At 43.5% G+C, this 13,679-nt stretch overlaps 1 protein-coding gene across 10 annotated transcripts in view; it reads right to left on the bottom strand.

Moving 5' to 3' along the window:
• The window catches only part of Znf532 (zinc finger protein 532), a 93,258-nt gene that overhangs the window by 19,599 nt on the left and 59,980 nt on the right, over window positions 1–13,679 (bottom strand). For 8 of the 10 annotated variants that reach the window (XM_057788314.1, XM_057788313.1, XM_057788311.1 and 5 more), the window contains 2 exons: window positions 11,379–11,541; window positions 5,864–6,145 (listed from right to left, as the gene is read on the bottom strand). The exons of 1 other annotated variant lie outside the window; for it this stretch is intronic. In XM_057788314.1, coding sequence (XP_057644297.1) covers window positions 5,864–6,145; window positions 11,379–11,541 — 445 coding nt within the window. The remainder of the gene's footprint in view (window positions 1–5,863; window positions 6,146–11,378; window positions 11,542–13,679) is intronic. One more of the 10 variants, XM_057788317.1, reaches the window with a different exon arrangement.

Consider the following 13,679-nt stretch of genomic DNA (forward strand, 5'->3'; position numbering starts at 1 on the left):
AGCCCAAATTGTAGGATACCATATTAAATCATCTTGAAGACGACACAAAAGGTCACAGATGGAGTAGAGTTGGAAGATCAAGCAACTGAACACAAACTCAAGGTTTAGACTAGAGACAGGGTGATAAGGGGGATGTTTGCAAACAATTAGCATATGTCTGAAGGACCATTGACTCTACTTTATCAATGAGGATGTATACCCAACTTTCTATCACATTCTCTAATTACAAAAAATGTTAACATTGGCCAAGCCAGATAATGGACAAATGGAAGTTCTAACCAATATTTGCAAATCTAAAATTACTTCAAAATGAAATTTTATAAAATATATGAAGCACAGTTTAGGGCTGGAGACATACCTCAGTAAAAAGCCTGGGTTCAATTCCCCCCAGTGCATAAACCACTGTGGCAGTGCATGCCTGTAATCCCAGGACTCCGGAAGTTAAGGCAAGAGGATCAGGAGCTCAAGGTCGTCCTTGGCTACCACATCAAGATGAAAACCAGCTGGCCTTTGTGAGACCGTTCTCAGAAATAATAAAGGGTGCTGAAAACCATCTCTCATGGAAAGATTCTTTTGTATAAACTTTAATTTTTACTAAAGGTGGTATGTAAGTGCACACTTACAATCCCAGACACAGAGCTGGGATACATAGCAAGACCCTGTCAGACCAGGGGCAGGGATTCTAGGGCTGGCAGGATGGCTCAATGGGTAAAGGCATCTGCCATTAAGCCTGATGACAGAGTTCAATCCCTGGACCCCACGTGGTAGGAGAGAACTGACTTTTCCAAATTGTCTTCTGGCCACCCCATGTATGCCATAGCACATGCACACAAAGTAAATAATTTTTTTAATTAATTTGGGATTCAAAGAAATAATAGCTATAGAACTGTACTATTCAAGACATGCAATGTCATGTCATCAATTTCAAAAGCACCTGTGGGGTGACCATTACTGGTTCTATCCTCCAGGCCATATAAAGAGAAGTGGGGTAGTTACTGTTGTACAAAGCCCCACCGCTGGTAGGTAGGTGGTAATGCACCATTCAATAAGTCTGGTAGGCCCCATCTAAGTTAGAGAAACAACCTTGTCCACGGAGTAAGGCTCTTAGCTTCCTCTAGACAGATCTGAGTTTCGTAATCCATCCCTGCCCCTCTGCTTTGGACTCTTCATATCAACAAGTTAGTAAAGTTCCTTTGTACTTCCATTACCAATCAAGGAGAAAATGACAGTTATCATAGATCATACTTTACTCTTAAAGACTTGAACAAATACAGACAACTTACTTTTTGTGTTACACAGCATTAGCTCTTAGAACTGCATATGAGTTGATCTGTAAGAATGGCCTCAGACATGATCTCATTTAGTAGATATTAATTTAGGTCCCTAGAAAGACCCTACAGAGCAATCAAAAAATAAAAATAAAAATAAAAAACATCAGGAGATATATAACCCACCTGAAACTGAGGAAGGACTCATAGCTTGGAGATCTTCACACAGTGACACTGAGCAGCTAATTTTATGCCAAAGAGTACAGAGACCCCAAAGATAAAAGGCATTCTATGGTTAGAAAACTATTTAGAGCCACAAACCTGTACTTCACCTCTGTGCCTGTGACTACCACAAATGCCCCATCCCACACGAGAAAGCGCTGGTCCAAAGAGAAATACTTCAATTAGTGACGTTAGAGATCCTCTGCAATGTACTGTATCTTAAGATAAAGAGTAGTAACAAAACCAACACACGACTCACCACCAAGCGTTTGTGACCAGGGTCCAGCGAGACAGCGCAGCAGGGAACAGTGCTTGTCACCCAAGCCTGAAGGCCTGAGCTGGACTCCAAGAACTTATAGAAGGGTGGCAGAAGAGCAGATTCCAGAAAGTTCTTTTCTGACATCCACAGGCTTGCTGTGGCATGGGTAACAACACTCCCCCCAACACACACACATTGATCTCCACAGGCTCTCTGGCCCACATAACCCCCCCCCCAATATGCACACGTGTAACACCCCCCCACAGATACATACATACATAATAATAATAAAATTTTTTTAAAAAAAGAGTTCATCACCAAAGAGCAAGTTAAATCCAGCCACACTGAATGATGACATCAACCTCAGCAAATGATCCTTTTTACTGGCTGTCTATTAGAGGAATTCCTGTGACCAGCAAGTTTACCAGTTTTTAATTAAACTTTTAATATATACTATCTGGGCCAGTAAAGTGGCTCAGTAGGAAAGACGTTTGCATGCAAACCTAACAACCTGAGTTCAATTCCTAGAACCCAAGTGTATAGTCAGTGTTAACTTAAGACTCTAGAACCACCTGGGAGATGGAGCCTCTGGGTGTGCCTGAGAGGAACTGTCCTCATTACATCACTTAAGGTGGAGAGACTGCCCACTGTGGGTGGCACCATTCCCTCACTGGGATCCTGGACGTCTAAATGGAGAGAGGAAGCTAAACCGAGTGAGTGTGCATTGCCTCTGCTTCTCAAGTGTGGTGTGATACCACCAGCTGCTCCAAGCTCCTACAGGCTGCCCTGACTTACTCACCGTGACGGGGCTTGGTGTGCCTTTGTTCCCTCAAGTTCCTTCTGCCAGAGTATTTTATCACAGCACAGAAAAGGAAAACACCATGGAAAATGGAGGAGGAAGATGCTCTACAAGGCTGTCCCTCTGAGAGGCACACGCATGTCACAAAATGTGGGCATGCACACATGCACACATACATACATACACACACACGCACACACGGCAGTAGATTATTGTAACATAAAAATCCTAATTTATACCAGCTGAGGATACCCCTAACTCAGATTTTTTCCCCAAACCTTAAAATAACCAATCGTTCTGTCAGCACGTGTGACGGCACTGCAGCGGGCCAGCCCTGCTGCGCGGGTTACTGAGAACTTACCCCACACATGCATATGTTTTCCTCCAGTCCTAACTGTCGTCTAGGAGACAAGTATACCTTCACTTTGGCGGGTACTTCCAATGAACAGTGGCACTGCGCCAGGTAAACTAGCAAACTGGGGTGCTTCTGGCCAGACAGGGGAGACAGGAAGCCTTTCCAAACCGCCTATTCCCAAGAAGAGCAGCGTATTTCAGAGCCTCGACTCACCCTAGCCTATAAGCACTGAAGGGTGCTTATCACCTCACACACAACTTCTGCTAGGTCCCTACAACACAGGACACTGGAGGTCACAAGAGTATAACTCAAAGAGAAAGTTAAGTCTAAAAGGGGCGAGATGCCTGCCCAGTCAGACCTCACTCACACTCACCAACGTAAGAAATATTTCAACCCACTAAGCAGCAAGTACCACAGTGCCCACAGATGCAATGGAGGATGAAGGACGTTTGGTGGGAGAAAGAAGGAGGCTGCCACAGAAGCATTCAAGAGAAATCATTTGGAACTAGGGGACTGAGAAGGAACTTCTAATGAGGAGCTAAACTGAGCCCTAAAGGATGAGCGGTTAGCCCCAAGAGCAGTGTGGTCCCTCACACTGCTAGACTGTCACCTGAGGAGATCCGGAAACAAATCATCGTGTTCAGAACACTAAAAGGATTTCTTTGCTCAGGGTGCAATTTCTGAAGACACAACAGGGCTGCGGAAGGAGCAGACCCAGGAAGGCAATGTACGAAGACTTGACTCTCAAGAGTGATGGGAACACAATGTTTTATGAAAGAAGAGACACAGTCCAATCTCACCTTTGAAAATGTTCTCAGGGGGAAAAAAAAGAAAGAGGATGTTCTCTGCTGCCAGTGAGAAGAATAATACATGAGAACGCACGGATGCCTAGATGAAATCACATACATCCCACAAGGAACGCTTGTTTTATCTAAAGAGACAACGTACTAAAGCAAATGCAATAAAAATGCTGCTGTACAACTTGGAATCCCTGGATAGGTAAAGAATTTACAGCATTTGGGTGGTCAAAAAGTAAAACATTTGCTTCATGAGGGGCTCAAATAAATAGTATAAATAATCGAGACTGATTAATAAATGTGACTAATATCCCACATAAATAACTTCCCCAAAGTCCAGTATAAACTAGTTGCTAATCAGTTCCTTCACATTTTTATATAGTTCCCCAAGAACAAAGAAGATAAAGACTAAAGCAATAAGATGATATTTTATCTTTTAAAATATTATGCTTTTGAACCCACAGATCAGTTTTAGAATCATCAAAAGTGAGACAAGCTATATTCCTCATGATGTGATATAAAAATAATGAAATACCCAGGACATATTCTTATCCAGAGATTTCAACCTGAGGCTGGGGAGATGGTTCAGTGAGTAGAGCACCTGCCAACAAGTACTGGGAGCCGAGTCTGGACGCCCAGAACCCAGGGAGAGCTCCACCTAGGAGAGCATACACCGGCACTTCTACGGTGGGCTGGGATGGAGGCAGGGACAGGAGAACTGGAAGTTCATGGGCCAGAGAGCATGGTGTATGAACAAGAGACTATCTCAAACAAGAGGGAAGGAAAAGATCAACACCCAACGTTTCCTCTGACCGTTACATCAAAGCCTCACTCGCTCACGGGAGACATGCACACACAAAGATTTCAAATCCAGTAACGATAGAGATAACCTATCAATAAGTTTAACACTTCATTTTTACCCAGCAGTGGAGGTGCGTGCCTTTAATCCCAGCTCTTGGGAGGGGAGGCCAAAGGCAGGAGGAGCTCTGTGAGTTCAATGCCAGCCTGGTCTACAGAGCGAATTCCAGGACAGACAGGACTACACAGAGAAATCCAGTCTCAAAAAAAAAAAAAAAAAAAAAAAAAAAAAAAAAAAAAGTAATTTTCACAATAATCCAATAGTACATTCAAAATTAAAATTGAGAAAATCCTGCTATGAAATTATACAACAACTATATAATATTATAAGAAGTTTTTCTGGATCCCAACCAATCAGAAAATGTGAACACAGCCTAACATGATATTCAATATAATAATAGGTGATATCAAAAATAATTCTGCTTATGCTATTAAGTCTAATCGTTAAGTGAGTTTTTTTTTTATTTTTACATTTATTTGTTCTATGTATGTGTGTGCACATGCATGTGTCCACAAGTGTGGCAGTCAAAAGGCAACTTGCAGGAGTCTGTTCTCTCCTACTATGTGGGTCCTGGGGACTGAACTTAGGTCACCAGACTTGAGCCATCTCACTGGCCCTTTTAGGCAGTTTTAAAAAATTCATACCAGTTAAAAATGTACATTATTTTTAAAGAGACTGTGGGCTGAAGAGATGGCTCCGCAGTCAAGAGCGTTGACTGCTCTCACAGAACCTCAGTTCAATACCCAGCACCCACAGCTCACAACGGAGGATCTGGCACCCTCTTATGCCCTCTGTAAACACTGCACACACAGTTGCACACACATGCAGGCAAACACTCATAAAGTAAAAACAAATAAATCATAAAAGAGACAGAGTACCATCATCTGGTGACTCTCTTCAGGAGTTGAACTGCAGAGTTTCCTAAGGGATGAGGCTCATCTTGTACTATAAACTCAGGAAGGACAGATGAAGTACAAGGCCAGCAGCAGCACTCGGCGTCACTACAGCCTCTCCACTCCCTCTCCTCCTTGCTGGGCACAGACACTCTGATGCCTGCCTTAGCTTCACCTGCAGGAGCCTCAGCTATCAACAGACATGATGGACAAGCCATGCCTACTGTTGCGTGTGCAAGGGAAGGCAGTTGGGATTGGGAGGGCTTGGGAACGTCCATTCCACATATACAGAAAGAGAGGCATACAAAGAGGTCACACTAGTCCTAACCCTGACAGAGCCACAAGCTGGTCAGTGGTGGCCAGCACAGACGCTCCTCCTGGTGCTGGAGCATGGATGTCACGCTCACTGACCTTCCCATGTTCCTTCCTCATGTGAGAGAGATACACATCCCTCTGTGTGAACAGACGGTCACACTCCCAACACGTCCACCCGAGACTGGCCGTCTTCTTCGATTCTGTGGATTTCTTTGCAGGAGATGGAGACTTCTTTTCCAATTTCTCTTTCCCATTCATAGCCTTGGCATCCTCTCTGCTGTGGTTTGTTGAATTCTGAGTTGCAGGTTTAATGCTCAAAGGCAAGTTTATACCCAAGTTTGGAGGCCCTTCAATACTTTTCAATGTTCCATGCATAGACTGCATTATAAAAAGAAAAGAAACGCCTATCATAAGTCACACCGATTCGACAGAATGACAATTATTCACAAAGTATCTCCCAAACTAAAAATACACATTTTTTAAAAGCATAAAGGGCAGTAAGACATGGTGGCACACACCTATAATGCCAGCACTCAGGAGGCAGAGGCAGAAAGATCTCTATACAACAAGTTCTGGGCCAGCCTGGGCTACAGAGTAATTCTTATCACAAAAAAAAATTTAAACAAATCAAGATGAATTAAAAACAACAGAGCCACGACGTGTAGTGGTGCACACCTTTAAACTCAGCACTCAAGGGGTGAAGGCATGCAGATGTCTGTGAATTGAGGCCACCCTAGTCTACGTAGACAGTTCTAGGCAAGCCAGGGTGATATTGAGACCCTGTCTCAAAAAAAAAACAAAACAACAACAACAACAACAACAAAAATGAGGCAGGGAAGGGGGGGAAAAGGAACATTAACTTTCTTTACTTGATGAGAGGGCTCACATGTCAAGGCACATGTGTGGAGATCAGAGGACAACTTGAAGGAACTGGTTCTCTCCTTCTACTGTGTAGGTCCTGGGATGAGACTTGGGCCATCGGGATGGCAGAGGGTACCTTTACCCACTGAGTGATCTCTCCAGTCCCATAAAGAAACATAATAAATTAACTTTAATGACTGCTCTAAGCTATGTTTCAGTTTCAACTTTTTAAATTTATTTATTTTGTGTGCATGTGTTTATGTGTGTGGGTGCACACATGCCACACACCACATATGGAAGTTGTGAATCATCTCATTCTACCATATGGAATTCAGGATAGTCCTGGAAATCAAACTCAGGTTGTCAGGGGCCTTTACCCACTGAGCCATCTCATTGATCATATCAAGGCCTATCCATCAGTGCCGTTTTAGCACTCTCTGAAGACAGGACCCTGTACTGGAACATTTTAGTTAACCCTCATCCCCCAGCCAAGAGCGAGTCCTCTGGAGATGGCTTCACCTTCCCATTTACAGAACTTATAAGTAGTCTCACATACAAAAGAGTATCCAAGGCCCACGATCCAGCAAGCCGTGCTACTTCTCACATTCTTGGAATACCTGTAGCCTTTAGGTACAGGCACTGCCAGGATTTGGGGGTGATTTCCACCTCTCAATCACCCGTTACAGAGAGGAGAATACTGCCTCTACGTGTGTACCCAGTAGGTACTCAAAAAGCCTTTTAAAATTGGGTAGCTGTTTATTATCATTAACAGCCCACAAACAGCCATCCTGAACTCACAGGACTTCAGATGTGATAGGATAAAATCAGTACAATTTGATTCCTTTTTACCCCTTTGCAGTCCTAAGCATTGCGTCTAGGGCTGCATGCATTCCAGGCAAGTACTCCATACTGAGATATGCACTTTTCTACTTTTTATTTTGAGGCAGTCTCACCAAATTGCCCAGACTGGCCTTGTACTCACTATTTAGCTCAGGCAAATCCTGAACTTGCCACTCCTTAGCTGAGGCTACGGGCAGTACCAGACTCAACCAATGCAACTGATTCTAAAGACTGTTGTTTCTTGTTGTCTGGATCCTAAGGCAACAAGTCTGTCTCAAGACACAGTTATTTGTGAATGGGGCCTTCTCTCCTGAGAAGAAGGTAGTTTGTCTCCCAAGTTCTGTGCCTACAGGAGTACATTCACAGGAGCTGTCCCTCAGGAGTTCTGAGACCTAGGTCCCTGTTGTCAACAGACCAGCTCTGTGGAAGGCTTGGCCCCAAATTCCTCCTGAGTGGTCAAGGAAGACATTATTCTAACTCCCCAGGATGCTTTCTTAAGAAAGGGCTTAGCTACACAGTTCAGTATTAGTGGCCTTCTTGCCCCCTGTCCTTCCCAGGAGGGAAAGGGAGTGTTGTGGTAGCCTCCGAGCAGGACAGACAGTTTCCTAAAGTCATACCTGCATTTCTCCAAGTACATGAAAGACTTCTGTGTGCCCAGAAGGCAGCTAGTCTGTGCCTTAGTACACAACTTACCTGTTTATACTTGTGTGTGTGTGTATGTGTGTGTGTTTCACAAGTGTCCATGTGAAGACCAGAGGTCAATCCCAGGAGTCCTCCCTCCATTTTAACAACTGTACTCTCTCTTCAGCCCCTGGGCTTTAAAAAAAAAAAAAAAAAAAAAAAACCACAAAAAAAAAAAAACCAAAAAACATGTCTAACCATTTTAAAAATAAGGGACAAATTCTCAAGTCTTAAACTTTCCATAAGCTTCAAGACAAATGGAAGAGAGGGCAGGGACACAATTTTCCTCCGTAAAATAACCCTGGGGACAGAAATCACCAAGAAGTGGGGATTCCACCAAGATAAGAAGAGCACTGTGCTGAAATGAATGTTTCTAAGTTATTTATTGTGTATTTGTCTATACACTGTAAGTAAAACAAAAATCAACTATCTTTAATGAAAGAAATAAAAATACGTCTAGCATATGCAAGGTCCTATATTTGATCACCAGAAACGTCTTTTTAAAAAGAAACGTCTTTTTAAAATACTAATACAACTTGCCGGGCGATGGTGGCACACACCTTTAATCCCAGCACTCGGGAGGCAGAGGCAGGCGGATCTCTGTGAGTTCGAGACCAGCCTGGTCTACAGAGCTAGTTCCAGGTAGGCTCCAAAGCCACAGAGAAACCCTGTCTCGAAAAACAAAAAACAAAACAAAACAAAAAAAAAACCAAAAAAGAAAAAAAATACTAACACAACTTAATTCTTTCAGAAATGACTTTCCTTTGGCTCTTGCAACAGCAGCTAACCTAGATGACTATAAGTTAAAAGGTTCAGCTGAAAGTGAATGTCAACATGGAGGGTAAGGACCTAGCAAGTAAATATATACGTATCCTGGAAGAACAGGGACATGGTGTGAATCAGGTAAGAAAGGGTCACCTAAGAGACAGGCAGAAAGAGAAGACAGTGGAAGAGAGAGTGTGAGAGAGACAGAGTGTGTGCATGTGTGTGTGTGTGAGAGAGAGACAGAGAGTCTGCTAGAGAGAGGGAGAGAGAGAGAGAGAGAGAGAGAGAGAGAGAGAGAGAGAGAGAGAGAGAGAGAGAGAGAATGTGTGTGTGAGAGAGAGAGACAGAGAGTCTACTAGAGAGAGAGGGGGAGAGAGAGGAGAGAGAGAGAGAGAGAGAGAGAGAGAGAGAGAGAGAGAGAGCATGTGTGTGTGAGAGAGAAAGAGTCTGCTAGAGAGAGGGGGGAGAGAGAGAGAGAGAGTGTGTGAGAGAGACAGAGTGTGTGCATGTGTGTGTGTGTATGAGAGAGACAGAGACAGAGGGTCTGCGAGAGAGAGAGAGAGAGAGAGAGAGAGAGAGAGAGAGAGAGAGAAAGAGAAAGAGAGAGAGTGTGTTGTGTGTTGGGGGGCAGGGAGAACCACCCTCCCCAACATCCCCACTCCAGTTCTCCTTTATGACTAACTGCTCACAAGTACCAGGCAAGATAAATATGGAGCAAGTAAGAGACGCATTTTAAACATAAAGATGCCTTAAAGCACTGTATTTCTATTCTTTCCTACCAAGCATAAAGCAACAGGAGTTTAGGACGTTAGCATGTACATAGAACAAAACAGTCCCACTGTTTCCCATCACATAGGCTGGGAAGGGTCCAGATAACTAAAACAATCTCTCTCCATGGTCACGGGATTAGACCATTCTTCCTCAATCTCTATTCTTTGGGGCCTATATTTATCCACATTCACTATTACAAGAAGAATCCCCTATCCCACCCACACACCACTTCCTCATGCCAAGCTTAAGTTCCAGAAAGCAAATCTCAGAAGCCTTAGAGAGGCAACTCGCCCCTCCCTGCCTACCTCCTGTTCGCAGGGGAAAGAGCGAAGCGAGAGGGAGGGGCACCAGCCTCTAATCCCATTACTTAGGAGGCTGAAGCAGGAGATTTCTGGAAAATCAAGGTCATCTTGGTTTATCATCTTGGTTTATGTAGTAAATTCTAGGCAAGCTAGAGTATCATCGTAAGACCCTATCTATTAAAAAAAAGGGGGGGGAGGAAGGAAAAAGAAAGAAAGCCGAAATTAAGTACCAGCCTTGAGACTGAAAATAGAGCATGTTGCCTCTTTAGGGGCATGAAGACAAGCATCCAAACAAGGCACTTACAGTAACACCCACACCAGGTTCAACACCCAATCTGTCCTAAGTATTTAAAGCCAGCAGCTCAGTGCCTAAGAGCACTTAATATGTACTCTCTTGCAGAGGACCTGGGTTTGATTCCTAGTACCTACATGGTGGCTCACAACCATCCATAACTCCAGTTTCAAGGGAACTGATACCCTCTTCTGACCTCAGAGGGCACCAGACATGCATATAGTGCCCATACATACATGCAGACAAAACACATATACACATAACATAAAATTGGGGGGCAGGGAAGAAAAGATAAGGTCTAACTATGAAGCCCTGGCTAGCCTGGAACTTGCCATGTAGATGATGCTGGCCTTAAACTCACAGGGATCTTCCACCTGCCTCTGCTACCAATTCAAAGTGCATGCCATCATGACCAAACTACATGCTATTTTTTTATAGAGTGAAAAAAATGAAAGATTAAATCAAATACAATGCAAATTTAAGTGCTTATATGATTTCAAGAGGAAAACCTCAATTTTTCTGAATGTACTAATATTTGTATAAATTAACAAGACTCATCAAAAGTCCTGTTTCCTAATTCCATATGACAGAGTTCTCAAAAAAACACTACAGAAGCTGTCAAGAGCACATACTGCACTTGCGGAAGACCCGAGTTCAATTCCCAGCACCCACCCCACACCATTTACAACTGCCTGTTCCAGATCCAGGAGAATCTGAAGTCTGGTCTCCACAGGCACTCACATGCATATACCCGCACACTGACATATACACATGGTTAAAACAAAAATAAACCTTATTTCTTTAAAGAAAACTTCAGCCATCATTTTCATGTAAATGAAAAGAGCCCTAATAACCTCATTATTCTTTAAACCAGAACATGCACACCAGCTCCTTCTCAGTGTCTTTGGGAGGCAGGGCTCCTGGATAAATGGCACCCCAAAGCTATCTGCGCATAAGGACAGCCTGTGCCCTGGGCCGATGCTCATCTCTTTCCCTAGGTAGCAGCATGCTTTACAGAAACCTGCAGCTCAGCCAAGGCCCTACGACCATGCATGTATCTGCAGTTCACTTAGACGGGAGGAGAGACGCGCACACACACCTTGATATGGTCCATCATAAGTTGCTTCTGTGCATATAAAAGAGAACAGTCTGGACACTTGAAAACAGACACCTTCTGGTTTTCAATGTGCTGGTCAAAGTGGCGATACAGCAAGGTCTGCAGGGTGAACACAGTGTCGCACATGGAACACTTATAGATTATTCTAGAACAGAAGAAGCGCAGCGAGATACAGTCAGTCAGCCTTGTCTCAAAGGAGCTACAACTTAGCATCTAAAGAACTCAGGAGGTAGAAGCCATTGAAAGAACACAAAGAACATTTTAGCTGTGATACAAACTTTTCAAGACAACTGGCATCTCTCAATTGCAGATAAGTCTTCAATTCTGACTAAGACACATTCAGCGACATTTGTTTAGAGATCTCAATAGCTGACCATTTTCTGCCTCACAAGGCTTTTGTACGAAATCTCCCAGAACTGATACATACAGCAAGAAACAATCACAATTTCTCTCATTCCCGCCCTCTTTCCCCTCTTTTAAACAAGGATTGAAAAGGCAATACAACCAAACAGTAGCCTTCTAACCTGAAAAAGGATGCGGGGGCAATTTTTTTGTAAGGTCAAACAAAACAGTACGACTCAATGGTGGTGCCCTAACTAAAAAAAGAAATTTGATTAATGAACTAAAGACACCCAAGCTCTAGTATCTGGACAACCTGCCCCAAGTTTACGTTTAAAATCATCAATTTCACACTTGAACATCAACCTTTCTATACCAATTCTCACACAGAAAACTGTACACCAGTACACAATTACAGAGATAAAAAGACAAAAACACACAGCACAGGAGGACCCGATGCTTCCTAAAAATGGCTTTCAGTACCAGTACACTAGACACTATTTCCATACCAAATGCTAATCTAAAGCCACCTCCTCAAATTAATGTTCAGCAGACTGGAATCTTCTCAACAAACCTCTTCCACTCGCTTAGACCTCGCCTGAAGCTTGGGGGTGGGTGTTTGGTGGCACTGGGGTGTGTATGCAACACTGCCCTTGTATGCAGCTGGGACACAGCAGTGGTCCCTTCCTTAGGAACTGTCCCTAGGTCACCCTGGTCCTCAAGGAGGGCCTATGGAACCTGCCCCCTTTGAAGAACTGTGGAACAGGCTCAGAGAGACTCGTGAGTAGCTGGGGAAAGAAGGCAAATTGGCTGAAGAGAAAGGTCAGAGGGGAAAAGAAATTTAACTAAAAAAACTGTACATCAAAGCTGGCAAAAAAAAAAAAAAGCCCCATGAACCTATCTGTATTTTCTGGGTGTGTTCCTAAGATAGCTCCTCATAGGGCTGCAAACTCTACTGGGCAATGGTGTCAAAAAAAATGTAATTTAGTTCAGCATGGTGGCACACGTCTGTAATCCCAGCACTTGGGAAGATGAGGGCAGCCCAGCATACTGCAAATATCATCCTGGTCAGAGCTAAACAGCAAGACTATCTCTAAATAATTAATTAAGTTAGCTTAACTCTCATAGAAGACTTTCTAATGTAACTAGAAGACCACATGTTTTTCCAAGGTCTTGCCAAATTTCACCTTCAATTGAAGATGGGGAGAAAGATCCAGCTCATTGCTGGCAGGCTTTTCTACCACAGCCGAGTGCTGGTCCCTGTGATGTCTCACATCACAGCAGCAGGTATCCAAGGACGCTCACTTCCTCACTGCTTGAAACTGTTTACATGGCGAAGTCTCAGTGTGCAATGGAATAAAGCTTCACACAGTCACACAGAGCAACTACGTAAGCATAGCTTTAAAAAACAAAGATTTTCAGGAAAATTAAAACAAGGCAGTATATTATGATATGGGCACATTTCTTTTTTATTAGTGACTTATTGTGTGTGTGTATGTATGTATGTGTGTGTGTGTATGCCATACATATATGCCACACATATGCAAGTGTCCTTGGAGGTCGGAAGAGGGTGCTGGATTCCTGGGAGCTGGAATTACAGGCAGTTGGAAGCCTCTGAAACATGAGTGCTAGGAACTGAACCCAGGTCCCGTGGAAGAGCAAGAATAATTTGTAACCACAGAGCCATCCCTCTAGCCCATGATCACATTTCTTAACAGGCAGAGGAAAGTATAAAATTATCATTGCCTCTAGGGATGGGTAGCATGCGCATGCTCTATTATTCTGTTTATCTTTATCTTGCGGGTTTCCCATAATCAAAATACAGTCATTTGACAAAAGAATAGTGTCTGGGTTGCAGGGATGGCTCAGCAACTCGGAGTATGTAACACACTTGCAGAGGACCCAAGCTTGGTTTCAGCATGGTCCCGTGTCAGGCAGCTCACA

The sequence above is a fragment of the Chionomys nivalis genome, chromosome 14 (genome assembly GCF_950005125.1).
Source record: "Chionomys nivalis chromosome 14, mChiNiv1.1, whole genome shotgun sequence".
NCBI classification, from domain to species: domain Eukaryota; kingdom Metazoa; phylum Chordata; class Mammalia; order Rodentia; family Cricetidae; genus Chionomys; species Chionomys nivalis.